Source organism: Lucilia sericata, unplaced genomic scaffold (assembly GCF_015586225.1).
Source record: "Lucilia sericata isolate MDLA Ls3-8-SP2 unplaced genomic scaffold, ASM1558622v1 Contig000105F_arrow, whole genome shotgun sequence".
Taxonomy (NCBI): domain Eukaryota; kingdom Metazoa; phylum Arthropoda; class Insecta; order Diptera; family Calliphoridae; genus Lucilia; species Lucilia sericata.
This window is the reverse complement of record NW_023994137.1, coordinates 587,501-605,780: the sequence shown is the minus strand read 5'-3', so window position 1 is coordinate 605,780 and position 18,280 is coordinate 587,501. Positions and strand designations below refer to the sequence as shown.

General features: G+C 32.9%; 4 protein-coding genes across 5 annotated transcripts in view; 1 reads left to right on the top strand and 3 right to left on the bottom strand.

Moving 5' to 3' along the window:
* Window positions 1-273: 273 nt before the first annotated feature.
* Window positions 274-10,483, bottom strand: LOC119600169 (heart- and neural crest derivatives-expressed protein 2). 2 transcript variants are annotated; one of them, XM_037950258.1, is made up of 5 exons: window positions 10,232-10,483; window positions 9,976-10,167; window positions 9,610-9,809; window positions 7,285-7,440; window positions 274-524 (listed from the first exon to the last, which is right to left on the bottom strand). In XM_037950258.1, exons 1-5 carry the CDS (start codon window positions 10,341-10,343, stop codon window positions 444-446), a joined length of 741 nt encoding a protein of 246 aa, XP_037806186.1. In that variant the 5' UTR covers window positions 10,344-10,483; the 3' UTR covers window positions 274-443. The 2 variants fall into 2 exon arrangements, with proteins under 2 accessions (XP_037806186.1, XP_037806187.1); XM_037950259.1 differs by having other exon boundaries at window positions 9,610-9,737.
* A 1,856-nt stretch (window positions 10,484-12,339) lies between these two features.
* LOC119600176 lies at window positions 12,340-14,381 on the bottom strand. Its single transcript, XM_037950266.1, has 2 exons — window positions 13,983-14,381; window positions 12,340-12,996 (listed from the first exon to the last, which is right to left on the bottom strand). Exons 1-2 carry the CDS (start codon window positions 14,239-14,241, stop codon window positions 12,464-12,466), a joined length of 792 nt encoding a protein of 263 aa, XP_037806194.1. The 5' UTR covers window positions 14,242-14,381; the 3' UTR covers window positions 12,340-12,463.
* Window positions 14,382-14,727: 346 nt separating this feature from the next.
* LOC119600134 (probable 26S proteasome non-ATPase regulatory subunit 3) lies at window positions 14,728-16,573 on the top strand. Its single transcript, XM_037950223.1, has 2 exons — window positions 14,728-15,040; window positions 15,101-16,573. Exons 1-2 carry the CDS (start codon window positions 14,877-14,879, stop codon window positions 16,416-16,418), a joined length of 1,482 nt encoding a protein of 493 aa, XP_037806151.1. The 5' UTR covers window positions 14,728-14,876; the 3' UTR covers window positions 16,419-16,573.
* Window positions 16,574-17,210: 637 nt separating this feature from the next.
* LOC119600133 (ubiquitin carboxyl-terminal hydrolase 14) overlaps window positions 17,211-18,280 on the bottom strand; it is a 3,058-nt gene continuing 1,988 nt past the window's right edge. Inside the window, exons 5-6 of the mRNA XM_037950222.1 lie at window positions 17,973-18,195; window positions 17,211-17,911 (exon numbers count right to left, since the gene is read on the bottom strand). Of these exons, the coding sequence (XP_037806150.1) occupies window positions 17,333-17,911; window positions 17,973-18,195 (802 nt within the window). The 3' untranslated portion in view covers window positions 17,211-17,332. The remainder of the gene's footprint in view (window positions 17,912-17,972; window positions 18,196-18,280) is intronic.

Genomic DNA, 18,280 nt, shown 5'->3' with positions numbered 1-18,280 from the left:
AGTAAAATATCCTCTAAATATTTGTCTCCTTTTCCTATAGCGGAAATGATTTTGTATATTTTTTTTTCACTTCAACATTTTTTGTTAATCCTTCTAGGAACATTATTATTGCTAATGACTTCAATTTCAATTGTACAATGTACCCCACCAAACAGTTTGTTTACATTTTAAATTTCCCGTGAAAAATAGAGTGATTTGTTAACTTGTTAAAATTGTTTATTGATCGAATGTTTATACTTGCTAGTAGTTGGGGTTTTATGGATCAATTAACAAAGGATTTATAAATAATAGACATTAACATTTAACGGTTTGTTTGTTTTATTACTTACGTTACGTTAATACTAAATTTTTGTTTTCTTTGTTTAAAGGAATAATAAATTAAGGAATCCATAGTTTCTTTTTTATAATTTCTAAACTTATACTAAAATAATTTACAATAATTTCTACTCTTGTTCGGGAACTAATTCGGAAGCCCAGACATCTTGTGGCCAACCGGTACGTCCTTTGCTTTGACGACTGATAGACTAAAATATAAGAAAATTATACATTAATTTATTGAAAAAAATCATCAAAATGGAAATATACTGTTTGGTCCTAAAAAATAAAGGCGAATAATTTATAAAGGGTCAAAAAAATAAATAAGGTCAAGAAAATTCTGAAAAAGTTTCAGCAAATCGACTATTTTGTAAGAAAAACATAAAAAACAAAAAGTTGATAGTTGTAAGTACTTTGATCTAATCGCTATGTAGGGAACTTGATTAGACAGGAAGTTCAGCGTACATGCTGCTTGCGTATAAGTGGGTCGTGGGCACTACGTCAATCAAGACTGGAGACGTTGCTAAATATTCTTCCTATTGAAATATACATATGAAAGTAATGAGGCAGCACTTACAGCCGAACGACTCTTAACTTTAGGAGAACTGAATAAAGGCAAGATTATAAGACACGTCATCAATGTATATATCGTACGTGCCTGATCGCATACCAGACAGAGAATGGGTCGGTAACTTTGAAACCTTGATAACATGGTCAAGCGGAACATTAGAGCAAATACTTGTAGCTATTCGTTGCTAATCGGAAGGTTGTAAACTGAGAGATAACGGACCTGGAGTTCTACATTGGAACTCCCGTCTCAACCTTTACTTCCAGGAAGAATCCCGTGCAAAAATGATATGTGTAAATTAGGTATGGTGCCAACAGGAGTTAACACATTTACTGACAAATAGAAGACAATTAGGTCGATACCAGGTGACAAAGTTTAATCAATGAACGTATTGGACTGTAAGAGAGATTTAAAGGAATACTCTCGCGATTAACCGGCAACGAAAGAACGAAGATACTTGCTTTAAAGGGAAGGAAACTTAAGGTAGTTAATGTGACGACCGCAAAAACTTTCATCGCAACGAGGTCTGACTTAAAAGTATGAGCTAGAGAATCTCATAAGACCAAATTGAGTAATAAAACGGTGGGAATAACCACAAAGATCCTATTGAGAAACTCTATCGGGAGCAAGTTTTCGCCTGGTAATGACAAATCACGAATATAACATCCCTTACGTACACTGATTGGAATATACTTAAGAATTACGAAACTGAGTTTATGGAAATCAGACGAAAATACCTTCATAGAAACATTTTCCATAAAAAGTAGCGTACCAAAGACCCGATAGTGACTCTGATGAATTTCTTTGGATTTTGTACACAGAGGGAAAAAACCGGTATAAAAGTACCGAAATTGATACAATCCGTATCAATTTGTTAATATTTAGACAACGGATGTTTATAAAATTTAAATAACACCCAGTTATCATTTGGACTACCAGACAATGCATTGTTGTCATTTCGATTATGTTTTGTGTCATTTTAGTAATCGTTGTGATTTCGACTACGCATCGTTGTCATTTAGTTTGTCAACATAGCGCTGTTACTTTCACAACACATTGTTTTCACTCTGAAAATATAAGGGGCAAAATTAAACTTCTAAACAAATTTTTGTATTTAACCGACTCCAGTCGTAGATCGAATATGCGTTTATGCATATTTGCATAAATTGAAAATCGCTTTTTTAAAACGTTTTTAAAACAACTCCAAAATCCCGCGTTTTAAATAATTTCTATCAACCTACACTAAATCATTTCGAAAGTACTTTAAATTGGTGAATTTATATACACACATATAAACAAGCTTAAATCAGGCATACCACGATACTCGATACTCTATAGTCTAGTCCACGATACTCGATACTCTATAGTCTAGTCTATAGTCTAGCCTATAGTCTAGTCTATAGTCTAGTCTATAGTCTAGTCTGTAGTCTAGTCTATAGTCTAGTCTATAGTCTAGTCTATAGTCTAGTCTATAGTCTAGTCTATAGTCTAGTCTATAGTCTAGTCTATAGTCTAGTCTATAGTCTAGTCTATAGTCTAGTCTATAGTCTAGTCTAGTCTAGTCTATAGTCCTAGTCTATAGTCTAGTCTATAGTCTAGTCTATAGTCTAGTCTATAGTCTAGTCCTATAGTCTAGTCTATAGTCTAGTCTATAGTCTAGTCTATAGTCTAGTCTATAGTCTAGTCTATAGTCTATGTGTCTATAGTCTAGTCTATAGTCTAGTCTATAGTCTAGTCTATAGTCTAGTCTATAGTCTAGTCTATAGTCTAGTCTATAGTCTAGTCTATAGTCTAAGTCTATAGTCTAGTCTATAGTCTAGTCTATAGTCTAGTCTATAGTCTAGTCTATAGTCTAGTCTATAGTCTAGTCTAATAGTCTAGTCTATAGTCTAGTCTATAGTCTAGTCTATAGTCTAGTCTATAGTCTAGTCTATAGTCTAGTCTATAGTCTAGTCTATAGTCTAGTCTAGTCTATGTCTTAGTCTATAGTCTAGTCTATAGTCTAGTCTATAGTCTAGTCTATAGTCTAGTCTATAGTCTAGTCTATAGTCTAGTCTATAGTCTAGTCTATAGTCTAGTCTATAGTCTAGTCTATAGTCTAGTCTATAGTCTAGTCTATAGTCTAGTCTATAGTCTAGTCTATAGTCTAGTCTATAGTCTAGTCTATAGTCTAGTCTATAGTCTAGTCTATAGTCTAGTCTATAGTCTAGTCTATAGTCTAGTCTATAGTCTAATCTATAGTCTAGTCTATAGTCTAGTCTATAGTCTAGTCTATAGTCTAGTCTATAGTCTAGTCTATAGTCTAGTCTATAGTCTATTCTAGTCTATAGTCTAATCTATAGTCTATTCTAGTCTATAGTCTAGTCCATAGTCTAGTCCAGGGATCGGCAAACTACGGCTCGCGAGCAAAGCAAAAACAAATTCTTTTTGATTAAGAAAGAACGAAAACAACATCATTAGCTTTCGCTCATATCCTTGCTTTTTTGGCTCTTACAATCGTACATTTGAGAACAAATCCTCATTGGAATTTGAGAACAAATCCTCATTGGAACATTTGGAATCGGTACCGGATCTCTAGAAATGCAGTTAATCAATGTAAAAAGTAAAGCTTTGTGTAGTAAAAAATTGTCAAAGATTAAAAGCAAGTGGGAAGAGTTAGGTAAGAAGCCAACTAACAATGAAAAATTATAGTCGTTCTTGAAACTTTGAACAACAAGTTATGATCCAAACTCTCTAAAGCCATACAAACCTATCACTCCCAATGAATTTGCTCCATGTACAAGTTAGTATTGTAGGAAACTGTTTAATTATTTAAATTTTTAATTGAAAAGTTCCCTATAAACGAATGGGGTATCATATGAGCGCTCCTACGAAGTGCCATTAGATAAGATGTAAATCATGATCATATTTTTTGCATGCTTTGCATAAAAAAGTTTTTAGAAATGTTACATGACAGATATCTATGAAAGATTGATTTATTTTTGACATAAAATTTTTAGCTTTAAATAAGGGACCAGAAAGCGTATTATGGATCCGTCCTTACCAAGATTTGGTAATGAGATTTTTTATCCTATAAAACTTGTTTGTATTGATTTTCATCACTATATTTGTATTTTAGCCTATATGGAGGTAGGGTCAATTCTGAAACCTCCTTATTACATTTGGCACAGATATATTTGCTCTTATAAATGTGTTTATGACGAACTACACCACTAGCCTGTTATGAGCGTTAAAGCAATTTCATAAAGAGGAATTTAAATGGGGGTATGGTCAGCAATGAACTGAACCTTATAAAATTTTGGAAAAAGATTTTTGTTCCAATAATACTTGTTTGTTCTGAATTGTTTCGATATTATGATATTATTAAATCAGTTATGAGCGTTAGAATACTTTTCTGAGTAGACCTTATATTGGGGTTGGTCAATTATGGTTCGATGTCTGCCATAAAAAAATGTTTGAAAAATTTTATCACGATTGCTGCCTAATTAATATAATTATAACATTTTATACTGTATTATGGAAGCTGCGTCCTTAATTTTCGCTATTTTTACAATTCCTGATATGCTTTTTTTAAAAGATATCACTGTCGCCCTACTCTAATAAACATTTATATCTTTACATAACAAGTGTTAAAAAAAGCATTCGAATGACCTGACCCATAAGAATTCAAAAAGTACCTATTTGTAGTCAAAAATCTATAAGAAATATTCCTGGCAGAATTGTGTTGTAGATAATTAAATAAAAAATATGTTTTTGAATGATTTCATAAAGTATTTGTTGAGTTTTAATAAACAAAAACTGTCTAGTCTAGTCTATAGTCTAGTATATAGTCTAGCCTATAGTCTAGTCTATAGTCTAGTCTATAGTCTAGACTATAGTCTAGTCTATAGTCTAGTCTATAGTCTAGTCTATAGTCTAGTCTATAGTCTAGTCTATAGTCTAGTCTATAGTCTAGTCTATAGTCTAGTCTATAGTCTAGTCTATAGTCTAGTCTATAGTCTAGTCTATAGTCTAGTCTAGTCTATAGTCTAGTCTATAGTCTAGTCTAGTCTATAGTCTAGTCTATAGTCTAGTCTATAGTCTAGTCTATAGTCTAGTCTATAGTCTAGTCTATAGTCTAGTCTATAGTCTAGTCTACAGTCTAGTCTATAGTCTAGTCTATAGTCTAGTCTATAGTCTGGTCTATAGTCTAGTCTATAGTCTAGTCTAGTCTAGTCTAGTCTAGTCTATTCTATAGTCTAGTCTAGTCTAGTCTATAGTCTAGTCTATAGTCTAGTCTAGTCTATAGTCTAGTCTATAGTCTAGTCTATAGTCTAATCTATAGTCTAGTATATAGTCTAGTCTACAGTCTAGTCTATAGTCTAGTCTATAGTCTAGTCTATAGTCTAGTCTATAGTCTAGTCTATAGTCTAGTCTTTAGTCTAGTCTATAGTCTAGTCTATAGTCTAGTCTATAGTCTAGTCTATAGTCTAGTCTATAGTCTAGTCTATAGTCTAGTCTATAGTCTAGTCTATAGTCTAGTCTATAGTCTAGTCTATAGTCTAGTCTATAGTCTAGTCTATAGTCTAGTCTATAGTCTAGTCTATAGTCTAGTTTATAGTCTAGTCTATAGTCTAGTCTATAGTCTAGTCTATAGTCTAGTCTATAGTCTAGTCTATAGTCTAGTCTATAGTCTAGTCTATAGTCTAGTCTATAGTCTAGTCTATAGTCTAGTCTATAGTCTAGTCTATAGTCTAGTCTATAGTCTAGTCTATAGTCTAGTCTACAGTCTAGTCTATAGTCTAGTCTATAGTCTAGTCTATAGTCTAGTCTACAGTCTAGTCTATAGTCTAGTCTATAGTCTAGTCTATAGTCTAGTCTATAGTCTAGTCTATAGTCTAGTCTATAGTCTAGTCTATAGTCTAGTCTATAGTCTAGTCTATAGTCTAGTCTATAGTCTAGTCTATAGTCTAGTCTATAGTCTAGTCTATAGTCTAGTCTATAGTCTAGTCTATAGTCTAGTCTATAGTCTAGTCTATAGTCTAGTCTATAGTCTAGTCTATAGTCTAGTCTATAGTCTAGTCTATAGTCTAGTCTATAGTCTAGTCTATAGTCTAGTCTATAGTCTAGTCTATAGTCTAGTCTATAGTCTAGTCTATAGTCTAGTCTATAGTCTAGTCTAGTCTATATAGTCTAGTCTATAGTCTAGTCTATAGTCTAGTCTATAGTCTAGTCTATAGTCTTGTCTATAGTCTAGTCTATAGTCTAGTCTATAGCCTAGTGCATAATCTAGTCTAGGTATTTGGTGTAGTCTTATTTGCAGTCTAGTCAGTAGTGTTGCGCAAAATTAGTTAGTACTTTACATCATAAAAAGGACTATTTTTGTTATCAGTTAGTACCATTTCAAAGTCTTAATTTTCCATGGCATTTATTTAAAAATATTAAAATTTTTATGCGCAAGCTTGATCGAATATACATACCCAATTAATGATTTTTTTCAAAACTATTTATGTTCAAGTGATCCGCACTGTATTAATATTTGTTTATTGAAAAAAAAATCTTAAAAAGGGGTGTATATTCAAAAACGAGATAAGCTTTTAATTCTTCAAATTCATTTAAGTAAAAAAGAATTAATGAAAATTCAATAGGCCATGTGGTTTACCGACAGAATACAATGTACTGCACGATTTATGATATATTTTTATCAGTAAATGCTTTTTACTCCGAACATTAAATTAACTCAATTACAAGATGTTCTTTTTTCTCTTAACTTACAATTTTTATTGTTTTTTTGAAACACTTGCTGAATTAAATAGGAATTTATGCACTTGATGCTATTTGCCAACAACAAAATGTAACAAGATTTATATGGAAAAAGTCAACCACCCTCCTCTCTTACTTGTCATAACAATAATGTAATAGAGTTATTAAAAACAATTCACACCAGTTATATCAACCCACTTAACTTTTAGGAGTTATACATTTTCCTCTATTGTTTCTCTAATAACACCACCAACCATAATACTAAATGTTTTTTGGGATTTCTACATACTTATCTACTTAGAAAACCAACAACCAATTTCTTGTTAAGTGCCTGCGGTATTACGCATGCCACATTCATTTGTCGATGTCTGTCTGATTAAAATCATAACCATAACCGAAAACAAAATCCATATAAATAAAAATATAATTTACTTAAGTGTCGTTTAATGAGGCATCTCTCTCGCTTGTTTCATTTTATAAAATTATGTCTGTTTTCTGTCAAAATTATGTGGGATACTTCTGTTATGCGTAAATATGAATAACATTAATCCTTCATTTACAGTTTGTTGTGGGGTCTATAATTTATTTTGTGTGTATTTACTCTAAATATGTAAAATTTTTGCAATGAATGTAATTTATATTAAATTCGGGCTACTTACCTTTGTTTCATTTCTTACATATGCTCTTTTTTCGTGGGAATTTTTACGATGCAAAGGTTTTAGGTCCGCCCGAAAACCATTTTTGGGATCTTGATCACCGTCTAAAACTTCGACTAGATATTTTATATATAATATCGCTAATTTAAGGGTTTTTATCTGTAAATGAAGAAATAAATTTATTAAAAAAGTCTTCACCCATTTTTAAGTATACCAATCGGCCCAGAATTAAACGAAGCGGAGATTCTACGGATCTGAAAAGCAAGGGAACGGACAAACAAATTTCTAAACTTAACCTAACTAGATGGTACAGAGGCGTTAAAACTACCTATTTGATTCTATTATAGAACTATCTCCCAAAATTTGGATGGATTGTAAAACATCTAAATCTGTATAGACACCAAAGTCCGATAAGCCTTAAGTCCTTCACTTAAAATCTTAGGACGGTAGCAGTATATCCGACAAATACCTCAAACATAGACAGCATGCTTATGTAAAGACCCTAACCGAGAAAGGTCTAAGACCTGTCTGTTATGCAGACGATATCGTAATACTTCCAAGGGGAAAGGATCCAAATTACTTATGTAAGCTTGGTTGAGCCAAGAGGTCTGAATGTTAACCCGTAGAAGACTGCAATCTGTTTTTTTCACAAGAAATACAATGATTGCCATTGAATCTGGTTTTCTGGACAAGACGTTACCGGCTGGCTTCATAAAAGCGTGATTAGACCAATTCTAACGTAAGCTTCAATAATTCGGTAGACTTCTTTGGATAAAAAGTTAATATCAAACTACTACCCGTAGGAATCCGATGCAACTCGAATGGCTATTAATTGGGTACAAAACGGGCCTGCGGTTCTATATTGAAGACTCTATCTATCTAATTACAACACTACCCAACAAAAAAAAAAAACTTCCAAAGAAGCGAAAAAGAGGTAGAATTTACTCCATGGAAGCACTGAAAAAGACCTGAAGAAGAAGAAATTCACTACTTCTGAAGTCATTCTCAAGGAGTAATTTTAATGGAAGTTATTCGGAAGTGAAATTGTAGTACAACTAATTTATTAATTAGGGTAATAGACACATTTACTACAAAAGCCCAAATATAACATTTTTTATATCATAACAAGTAAGAGTACTTCGTTTTATTTTTGCTGGGTAGTTTCCAGGCAGAAATTCGCGCAATAACTTATTTACCAAAAACCAGAAGGCAATTAGGGCGATATCAGGTGATAAAGTTTGGATTGTAAGAAAGCATTTACCGAATACTCTCAAAGAAGTAGCCTTGCATCGTATGGGTACCAGGCCACTAGGGAGTAGTCAGCTATGTAAGCTCGAATTTAGATGTTTTAAAGAAAAGGTAGCTCTAAATACCTCAAGCTCCTTGACGATCGCAAAGCTATTCGACGCAACAACAGCCAAATTAAAAAATATGGGCAAGAAAATCCCATAAGGCTTCTTGGAATAATGAAACGATGGGTAGACCCATAAATATCCTATAGGTTAACCCTAAGGAGAGCAGGACGAACAGACTCCTCAAAATGAGCAAGTCTGAGCTTAGTATGATGGTACGTATTTTGAGTGGATACACAGGATTACGTACGGACACAGCTATACAAAATTGACACAGCTATACAAATCAGAAGAACAGTGAAACTCTGCAGCACTTCCTTTGTCATTGTCAGGCTTTTGTCGAAATTAGATCCAAATATCCGGATATAACAATCTTCACAAACACTAATTGGAAAAATCTTTGGAATTACATGCAGAAAATTGAGTTTCTGAAAATCGGACGATATTTTCATTGATCACTATACAGGGTTTTTGTTTTTACCAACATTTTCCATAATAAGGTGCGGCGACAAAGGCCCGATAGTGACCTACTTATGTAGGAGCATTTCTCCGGATTTAATGTAGTATACATACATACTTCTATCAACCTAAACTATAGAGTTAACGCAAAGACGATCAATTTTATTATTGAATTTTCCTCAGATTGCCTGCAGCAAGATGTCAAGGAACAACAGACGATTGTACTATAGGTCCTAGATTACACATGCTCAAAATGGCTATAAGTATAAGTTTTGCGGTTTATTCTTTCAGAATATTAATCCAACTAATTTTAGAAACAGACCCTTGGACCTCAGTCTTTTTCCAGTCTATTTTCCTTCCTTTTTTCCTTTTCCTATTTAATCTCTATCCATTTTAATCTTAATTAATGATATCACAACGGCCTCCGAGTGAATTGCACTTTATCTAAAACCAACCTAACCGCACTTTTCGAAATTTGGAAAAAACATTTCATACTTTAAATTCTACAAAAACTTACCTTTGATAATTTCGTATCCGATGGAACATTTGGTATCTTTTCCCGCAAGCAAGAAAAAGCATTATTTATACTCTGTGTACGCCGTCGTTCTTTCTTATTCGCTGTATTGCGTTTCTTTATCACACGAACTGGGGGGACAGAAATAGTAGTTTTTGTTGAAACGTTTGTAAACAAACTTTCATGAAATTGGCTTTCCACATCTTAAAACACAAAAAATTTTCATATAATTTAAGAAAATAAATAATTAAAATCCACTTTAAATGATCTGCAAAGTAACCCAATATGTATTTCAGATAAAAGAGACCATTCTTCTCAATTCTAACAAACATTTTAAGTTTCTCGTTTCTAAATTTGAGATCCAATTACCTTCCAAATCTGAAGATGAAGCGGGACAATAACTTGGTGAGCGGTAGTAATTATTTGCATTATTAATGGCTGTTAAAGTACAGGTAGTGGTGGTGGTAGTAGTGGGTTGACAGCAATCTTGTTGATGTTGCTGATGCTGTTGTTGTGGATGAAGTTTTGTATCAGCACAATAGGTGGGAGTATTCCAAGTATCTATTATTTAAAAAAGGAATTATTACAGATTCAAAACACACTTTTTTTTTAGCAAAACACATACGTTCTATTGTATTAATTTCCATTAAACGATAATTATTATTATAAAAAATCTGATCATTTTGATAAAACGGTGAGGGTTCCCGGCATATTTGTTGTGTTTCGTATTTAGACATGATTATTTATTTGTTTCTTTATTTATTTTTATTTCTATTTTTTATAGTATTTTTTATTATTTTTTTTTTATTTGTTTATTTATTTCAAAACTTTTAGATCATTTTTTTTTAGTTTTTCTTCTTTTCCAAATTCCGTTTAACGCGCGTATATTTAAAATGTCTTAATAATACTGAAATCAAATATTGAAAAACTCTTCATTATATTTTGTAGTTTTTCATTATTGTTACAATTTCAAATTGTAAGCAAAACATATTTTCCTTTGTTTTTGTTTACACACCCCCGTTTTTCTACCAATCAAATTTTACAATATGGTTGTCTTCAATCTGATTGGCTGTAATTTTCTCTATGGCTTATTGTTATACACTAAGAGAAATTAATTGGTGAAATTTTTATTAAGGAAATAAAAGCATTATGAAAAATTAATAAACAAAATCAGACCAACTAAAACGGAAATCTATCATTTCACAAGAAATACAATAATGGGTTCTTAGTCTTACTATGACACTTTTAGCTTTATAAAAATTAATTAGACTTGCGCTCATACTTATAATCAGGTGCAGGGTCTAAAGTGTAACATTATACCACTGTAGGGAGTTCAACGTATTTGTTGTTTGGGTGAAAAGAAACATAAAGCACTACGACGATTAAATCTTAAAGTGCCTTGGCTCCTCTCTTAAACCTTCCCCTGATGAACATATCGTCATATTCGTGTTATTGCAATTCCCTTGGAATAGTGGTGCTATCAACTCGGGGTAATTAACTAATGGTGTCAAATGCATCCTCTGTCTTTTTTTGTAGTGATTAACCCTGGGATCGAACCAGAGAACCACAAAATTTAGTACAACGGAGGCCAGTTGCCATTATGACTTGTCCTGGCTGGTTATTGGCTAAGATTCCGTCGGGATCTTTATGACTCCTGGCACGGCTAGTACTGATTAAATATGACTTTTAAGATCAGGGAAGTTTTTAGGGCTGTTGCCATCTCAACAATATTGCGACATGATTCATGACAAATTATTAAGGAGTACTTCCTTTCAGGCCAATTATGAACAATTATTCCGCAGCAGTTTGTTCCCTTTTACATGCTTTAGGTATAGGTGAGGAACAAACTCCCTCGGAGTTTGTTATGAACAATAGGTCTGATTGGGTTCGGTTGACTTTGGAAACACCTACATCCTTTGTCATACCATCTTGAGATAGAGAGGTATCCAGATTTATTGGTGGTGTATTTTGGTCTACCAAATATGTCTCTAGGTGCTGTTGCCGAATCTTCAGAGTGATACGGAAACTTTAAAAGCTAGGTATTTGAGCGGGAACAAACTCCCTCGGAGTTTATTATGAAGAATAGGTCTGATTGGGTTCGGTTGACTTTGGAAATATCTATATCCTTTGTTATACCATCTTAAATTATATCCTGATTTATTGGTGATGTATTTTGGTCTACCAAATACATATTTATGTCTCTAGGTGGTGTTGCCGAATCTACAGAGTCATGTGATATGGTTGCGGAAACTTTACAAGCTAGAGGAATGTGCTTGAAGAGATCATTTGAGGATGAGGGTGCTTCGGCTCATGTTCTGTTGGTTCATCTAGGATGTAATATCTGAGTTAAGTGACACAGCTGATGCGTAGATGGGGTTTGACTCAACTGTCTCCTCCTATTGTCAGTCATTTCGCATTGTAAATTACACAGTCCAACAAAATTTGAAAAAAGTAAAAACCCAGATACAAAATATATGTACATTTCTAAAGGATTAAGCAGAGCTGAATCCGAGTAAGGTCTCTGAATTTCTCCCTCACACCAGATGTCGTGTCCTTAAAACTAAAAAAACTTACCTTTTTGCCATATTTGAGACCTTATAAAACGGGAAGATCATTAGTAAAATCTGCTATGTCATCCGAGAATCAATCTGTCGACTTAAAAAGAAATGTCAATGATAACAGATTCCTCGCGCTTTTACCTATTCTATTTAAAATTTAATAAAAAACATACAATTACCCGTGCATCATATTTATAAATATAATTTATTTATATAGTTATTTGTTTTTTTACATTTTTTTGGACAAAAAGAATATGAAATCCATATAAATACACCATATTTCTTTTGCGGTTAATATTCTATTTAATTACAATTAAATCAATAAAATTACTATTCAAACAAACTAAACTGCAAGAAAATATACAAAAACTAAATACAAAAACACCAAGATCAACAATAAGACTTTGTATAATCGAAAATAAATGTAAAATATTTTTGGTCTGTGAAGGTAATCTTATATTCAACATGGTTATGGCCAAATTTATAAGCGGATTTAAAGGTTGCTGTTCCCTAAAGAATAGCAAATCAATAACAACACATAGACCGGCGGGTATAAAAATGCTAAAACTGGCTGATGATGTGGTTGCAGTTGAGGATTCACGCAAAACAAATGTTAAAATGCAAGCAATAAGAGCCGAAATGATTAAATGTAAACGAGCCCTGAGTAAAATATGACGTTTTTGCTGAGAGGGCGTTGATGTCGTTTCGGTATTTAATGAGCTAAATAGATCACCAATAAGCATAGACGGATCATTTTGTAGCAATTGCTGAGGAATAATGTCGGGCTCAACTTCTGGATCAGAAAATTCAACACTATCTAGCAGATTTGGTCCTGTAAGAAAGATAAAGAAAGATATATGAGAAAATGTGTATAGATAGATAGATAGATAGATAGATAGATAGATAGATAGATAGATAGATAGATAGATAGACAGATAGATAGATAGATAGATAGATAGATAGATAGATAGATAGATAGATAGATAGATAGATAGATAGATAGATAGATAGATAGATAGATAGATAGATAGATAGATAGATAGATAGATAGATAGATAGATGGATGGATGGATGGATAGATAGATAGATAGATAGATAGATGGATGGATAGATAGATAGATAGATAGATAGATAGATAGATAGATAGATAGATAGATAGATAGATAGATAGATAGATATATAGATAATAGATAGATGGATAGACAGACAGATAGATAGATAGATAGATAGATAGATAGATAGATAGATAGATAGATAGATAGATAGATAGATAGATAGATAGATAGATAGATAGATAGATAGATAGATAGATAGATAGATAGATAGATAGATAGATAGATAGATAGATAGATAGATAGATAGATAGATAGATAGATAGATATATAGATAGATAGATAGATAGATAGATAGATAGATAGATAGATAGATAGATAGATAGATATATAGATAGATAGATAGATAGATAGATAGATAGATAGATAGATAGATAGATAGATAGATAGATAGATAGATAGATAGATAGATAGATAGATAGATAGATAGATAGGTAGATAGATAGATAGATAGATAGATAGATAGATAGATAGATAGATAGATAGATAGATAGATAGATAGATAGATAGATAGATAGATAGATAAATATATATATATACATAGATATGTATATAGCAAGATTGGTTAATCTAGATAATATACATAGATTTCACCTAGGCAAAGTAGATATGTTATTAAGAAAAACAATTATTTTTATACAATGTCCACATTTCAACTCTTCCCCTGGTTACATTATGATATCATGCCACTCTACATACAACTTACCATTTATGTGTTCATGCTTGTGGTGTTCATCATGTGAGTCAGTTGTATTAGTGTTAATAATTGTGGTGTTAATGTTGCTGGAGGTGGCGGTGTTGGTGGTAGCGGCGGTACGTCCATTTAACCTCTCTAGACGATTTTTAGCATTTTCCAAAATTTTCCTTCTACGTGCTTCACGTCTTTGATTCAATTTTTCCTGTGCCTTTAATTCGTCTTCATGCATGTTAAGTGTTTCTTGATTTATAGTTTGCAGTGGCTCCATTTGTTTTATAATTGGAGATTAGTTTTTTATAAACTTAGTCAATATCTTTTTTATGGTTTTATTCAACGTAATATTTAGAAGACGTATAAAAATGTAAAACTAGGAAAGAAAAATAATTGATAAACAAGTTGCATATAGACTCCGAAAATTTTTCTAATTGGAAGTGACAGGGTGATGCATATTTTTCAGATACAGTCGGTAAAAAATTACAATCACATGACAATCAATTTGTTTTTGATTGGCTATGACGGCCAAAGTTCTATTTTGCTTATATTACATTGGAAAAACAAAGGAAAATGTGCATTATTTTTAATAAAATACTCTTTTTCCTCACAATGGACGCTTTCAAACCATATAAGTTTACAGATTCGTTTTCAACTTCATTTATTTTGAAAGAAATTTCTAAACACCCTGCAAAAACATATATTTCGGTGTTAATTCTTCTACACCCTGTTAGAAAGTGTTTCATTCCATTTCATAACAAACATCCGAATCATCTTGTTTACTAGAAGAGCATTACTCGACAACTTTTTAAACAGAACAAGAAAAAATTATTGTCTGCAAATTTTCGCCAAACAAAAAAAGCAAAATATTTTAAAGTTTTATAGCCTAGAAAAATAAGAACTACAAAAATAATGACTGTTACTGAAAGTCAAGTCAAAGATACCGAAATGGAGGTAGATCCTTCCGATGAAAGTTCGAATGCTGATGGCAAAAAAGATCAAGATGTTGTGCATATTTTGGAAATCCGGGAGCATATACGAAAAATTGATAAAGCTGTGATTAGCAATGAATATCGGTAGGTTTTAAGAATAATAAATTAAAAGCAGAGATATTAATTTTCCTTTAAAACTTGCAGTTTTATAGCGCGAGTTTTGAGAACATTGCCCAGCACTAGACGTAAACTGAATGGCATTGTATTGCGTTACTTGGCTACAATTGTTTATCCCGCCGGTGCTGATCGAGAGGCTGCTTTAGCTTTTGCTCCTGCCGTACCCGCTGGCACACCTGAGCCCAAGGTACAAAAAGTACGCCCGGCCACTGCCGCTCCCATTATTGAGATTGATGCCTATTATCATTTGTTACTTTTGGTGAAATTAATCGATGATAATGAATTGAAAAAGGCTTCTGCCTGTTCTGATGCTTTGTTGGCTAAAATCCAGGGGCAAAATCGTCGTAGTTTAGATTTGATTTTGGCTAAATTCTACTTCTACCACTCACGTGTTGCTGAACTTACTAACAATTTGGAGGGTATACGTCCTTTTTTGCATGCCCGTTTGCGTACTGCCACTCTACGCAATGATTTTGAGGGTCAAGCTGTTTTATTGAATTGCCTGTTGCGCAATTATTTGCATTATTCTCTTTACGATCAGGCCGATAAATTGGTTAAGAAATCAGTATTTCCCGAATCAGCCAGCAACAATGAATGGGCTCGTTTCTTGTACTATTTGGGTCGCATAAAGGCCGCCAAGTTGGAATACAGTGATGCTCATAAGCATTTAGTGCAGGCTTTGCGTAAGGCACCACAAAGTGCTGCTGTTGGTTTCCGTCAAACCGTACAGAAACTTATTATTGTGGTAGAACTGCTTTTGGGCAATATACCCGAAAGACAAGTTTTCCGTCAAGCTGCTTTAAGGAAATCTCTAGCTCCCTATTTCCAACTTACGCAGGCTGTACGTTTGGGTAACCTAAAGAGATTTGGTGAAGTAGTCGAGAACTTTGGACCCAAATTCCAACAAGATCACACCTATACGCTTATCATACGTTTGCGTCACAATGTTATCAAGACCGCCATACGTTCGATTGGTCTCTCCTATTCGCGCATCTCACCCTCAGATATAGCCAAACGTTTAATGTTGGACTCGCCGGAAGATGCTGAATTTATAGTGGCTAAAGCTATACGCGATGGTGTTATTGAGGCTACTTTAGATCCTGCCAATAATTATATGCGCAGCAAGGAAAGTACTGATGTCTATAGTACCCGCGAACCACAATTGGCTTTCCACGAACGTATTTCATTCTGTCTTAATTTACATAATCAAAGTGTTAAGGCTATGCGTTATCCACCCAAGTCGTATGGTAAGGATTTAGAAAGTGCCGAAGAGCGTCGTGAACGTGAACAGCAAGATTTAGAATTGGCCAAGGAAATGGCTGAGGATGAAGATGATGGTTTCTAAACTGCTAACTTTTAACATACATATGCATACATTAATATTCTTTAATTTTTGCTTGGAAGCTGTGCTTTATAACAAACAACTTCTTCACATATATAAAACGATATTTAACATTCAGAAAAAGTAATAAATGAAGTTCAATTTTTTTATGTCCCTAAGTTTTTCTTTAATTAGAAGGCCAATAGTGGCAAAAAATGTATTAAAAAAGATTCGATTTTACTGAAATTTGGAAAATCCGTGTTTGATGTTATAAAAAACTCTAAATTTAACTATTTAAGGGTTTTAGATTGACATTAATTTTCTCACTATAAAGACCCACAATTGGAGTTAAAGAATTTCTAGACTAAAGCTTAAAATTGCCTATATAAAGACTCATAATTGATACAACACACCAAGATTGAAGCTAAAATATTACCTAGATTGAATCTAATGGTTGCTTATACAAAAATTTAAAAGTGTAGCTTTAAAGGCCCAAAATGACTATAATTAAACTCAATATTGCGACAATAACTTGACTATATAAAGATTCAAGATTAAATATAAATTCGATGACGTTAAGACCCAAGATTAAAGCTTAGCTTTTACTTCATAAAGATCCACATATCTTGCGAATATTTTCCAAAAAATGTGTTTATTTAAAGAGCCAGGATTAAAGCTTTAATCTTTAAAAAATCTCCGATTGAAGTTAAAATTTATTCAAATAACAGTTTACGATTGAAGAACAAACTATAAGACTCCTTGAAAAGTTTTCTAAGTCATGCTACAGACTGAGCAAATTCTAAAGATAAAACTCAATTAATTTTAATCTTTTTTTATTTTTTTAAATAAGATCTTAAAATGCAATTACATAATTATTAATGATGTTTATTTATTGGTTTATTATGTAGGCGTTTTGATGTATAAGTTTACTTCACATTTTAATTGCTTTCTTGAGCTTCAATAGCTGGTGGTGATGCTTTTGGCAATAGTTTAGGCCCGTACAACAGGACATATGCACAATGCCAATCACCACCGCCCGAAAGACGTAAAATTTCATCACTTGTTACCGATGTTACGACATCGTCATCAAATTTAAACCAAATATCTTCGGTTTGTTTAACCCATGCCACATAATGGCCCGAAGTGCTAGAACGTCCTTTGTGTGTTAGAACAGCTTGGAGTGTATAGTAACCGGAATTATTACTACCTAAATCATCTTCAAAATAAAACGGTTCATATTCCACTTTTGTTTTGCTGTCATCACCGCCATCCTTGGATTTAACCGCATCTAGAGGTGCTTTCACCTGACTTTCGAGTTTTTTATCTTCTAATTCTTTGAATTTTGCGCGCATGGGACATAGTTTATTTTGCAATTCGGGTGTGCACAAATCGAAGGCATCGAAATCAATGGGAAACTTAATATCCTTTAAGACTTTAGCATTGATGCCTTCTTTACCCTTGTATTGAAAACGTACAAATTGTACGGTTAAATAGGCAGGCAAACGATTAATTAAATACTGTTGATGGAGAAAAAATTCATAAGTATTAGCGTAGCAATATAATGAATTCTTCACTTACCGATCTGGTATAGTTGGCATCTCTTCCTAGACTTTCTGAACGTTTAACTAAAGTTTCATTTAATTTCGATTTTAAGCCACTATGCATGTATTTCACCTCGGGCGATATAAAACAACTTAATTGTAAAAAGTTCTCTTTGCTAATGCTGGTATCCTCATCGGGTGCCTCACTGCAACTCATTTTAACCTCAAAAGTACCGCCAAAGTATTGTTCAATAAATGAGCTGAGAAATAAAATGAAAATAAAAACTTTAATAAAAGAATTTAGATATCTTAATTTTTAAGAAAAAAAGCTTTCTGTGAATAAAG

Coding starts and splice junctions, on each gene's coding strand:
- LOC119600169 (XM_037950258.1), bottom strand. CDS start 10,343: ATGTCTAAATACGAAACACAACAAATATGCCGGGAACCCTCACCGTTT. Junction 10,168..10,231: donor GGAAATTAATACAATAGAAC/GTATGTGTTTTG, acceptor TTTAAATAATAG/ATACTTGGAATACTCCCACC. Junction 9,810..9,975: donor TTCATCTTCAGATTTGGAAG/GTAATTGGATCT, acceptor TTGTGTTTTAAG/ATGTGGAAAGCCAATTTCAT.
- LOC119600176 (XM_037950266.1), bottom strand. CDS start 14,241: ATGGAGCCACTGCAAACTATAAATCAAGAAACACTTAACATGCATGAA. Junction 12,997..13,982: donor CAAGCATGAACACATAAATG/GTAAGTTGTATG, acceptor TCTTTCTTACAG/GACCAAATCTGCTAGATAGT.
- LOC119600134 (XM_037950223.1), top strand. CDS start 14,877: ATGACTGTTACTGAAAGTCAAGTCAAAGATACCGAAATGGAGGTAGAT. Junction 15,041..15,100: donor GTGATTAGCAATGAATATCG/GTAGGTTTTAAG, acceptor TAAAACTTGCAG/TTTTATAGCGCGAGTTTTGA.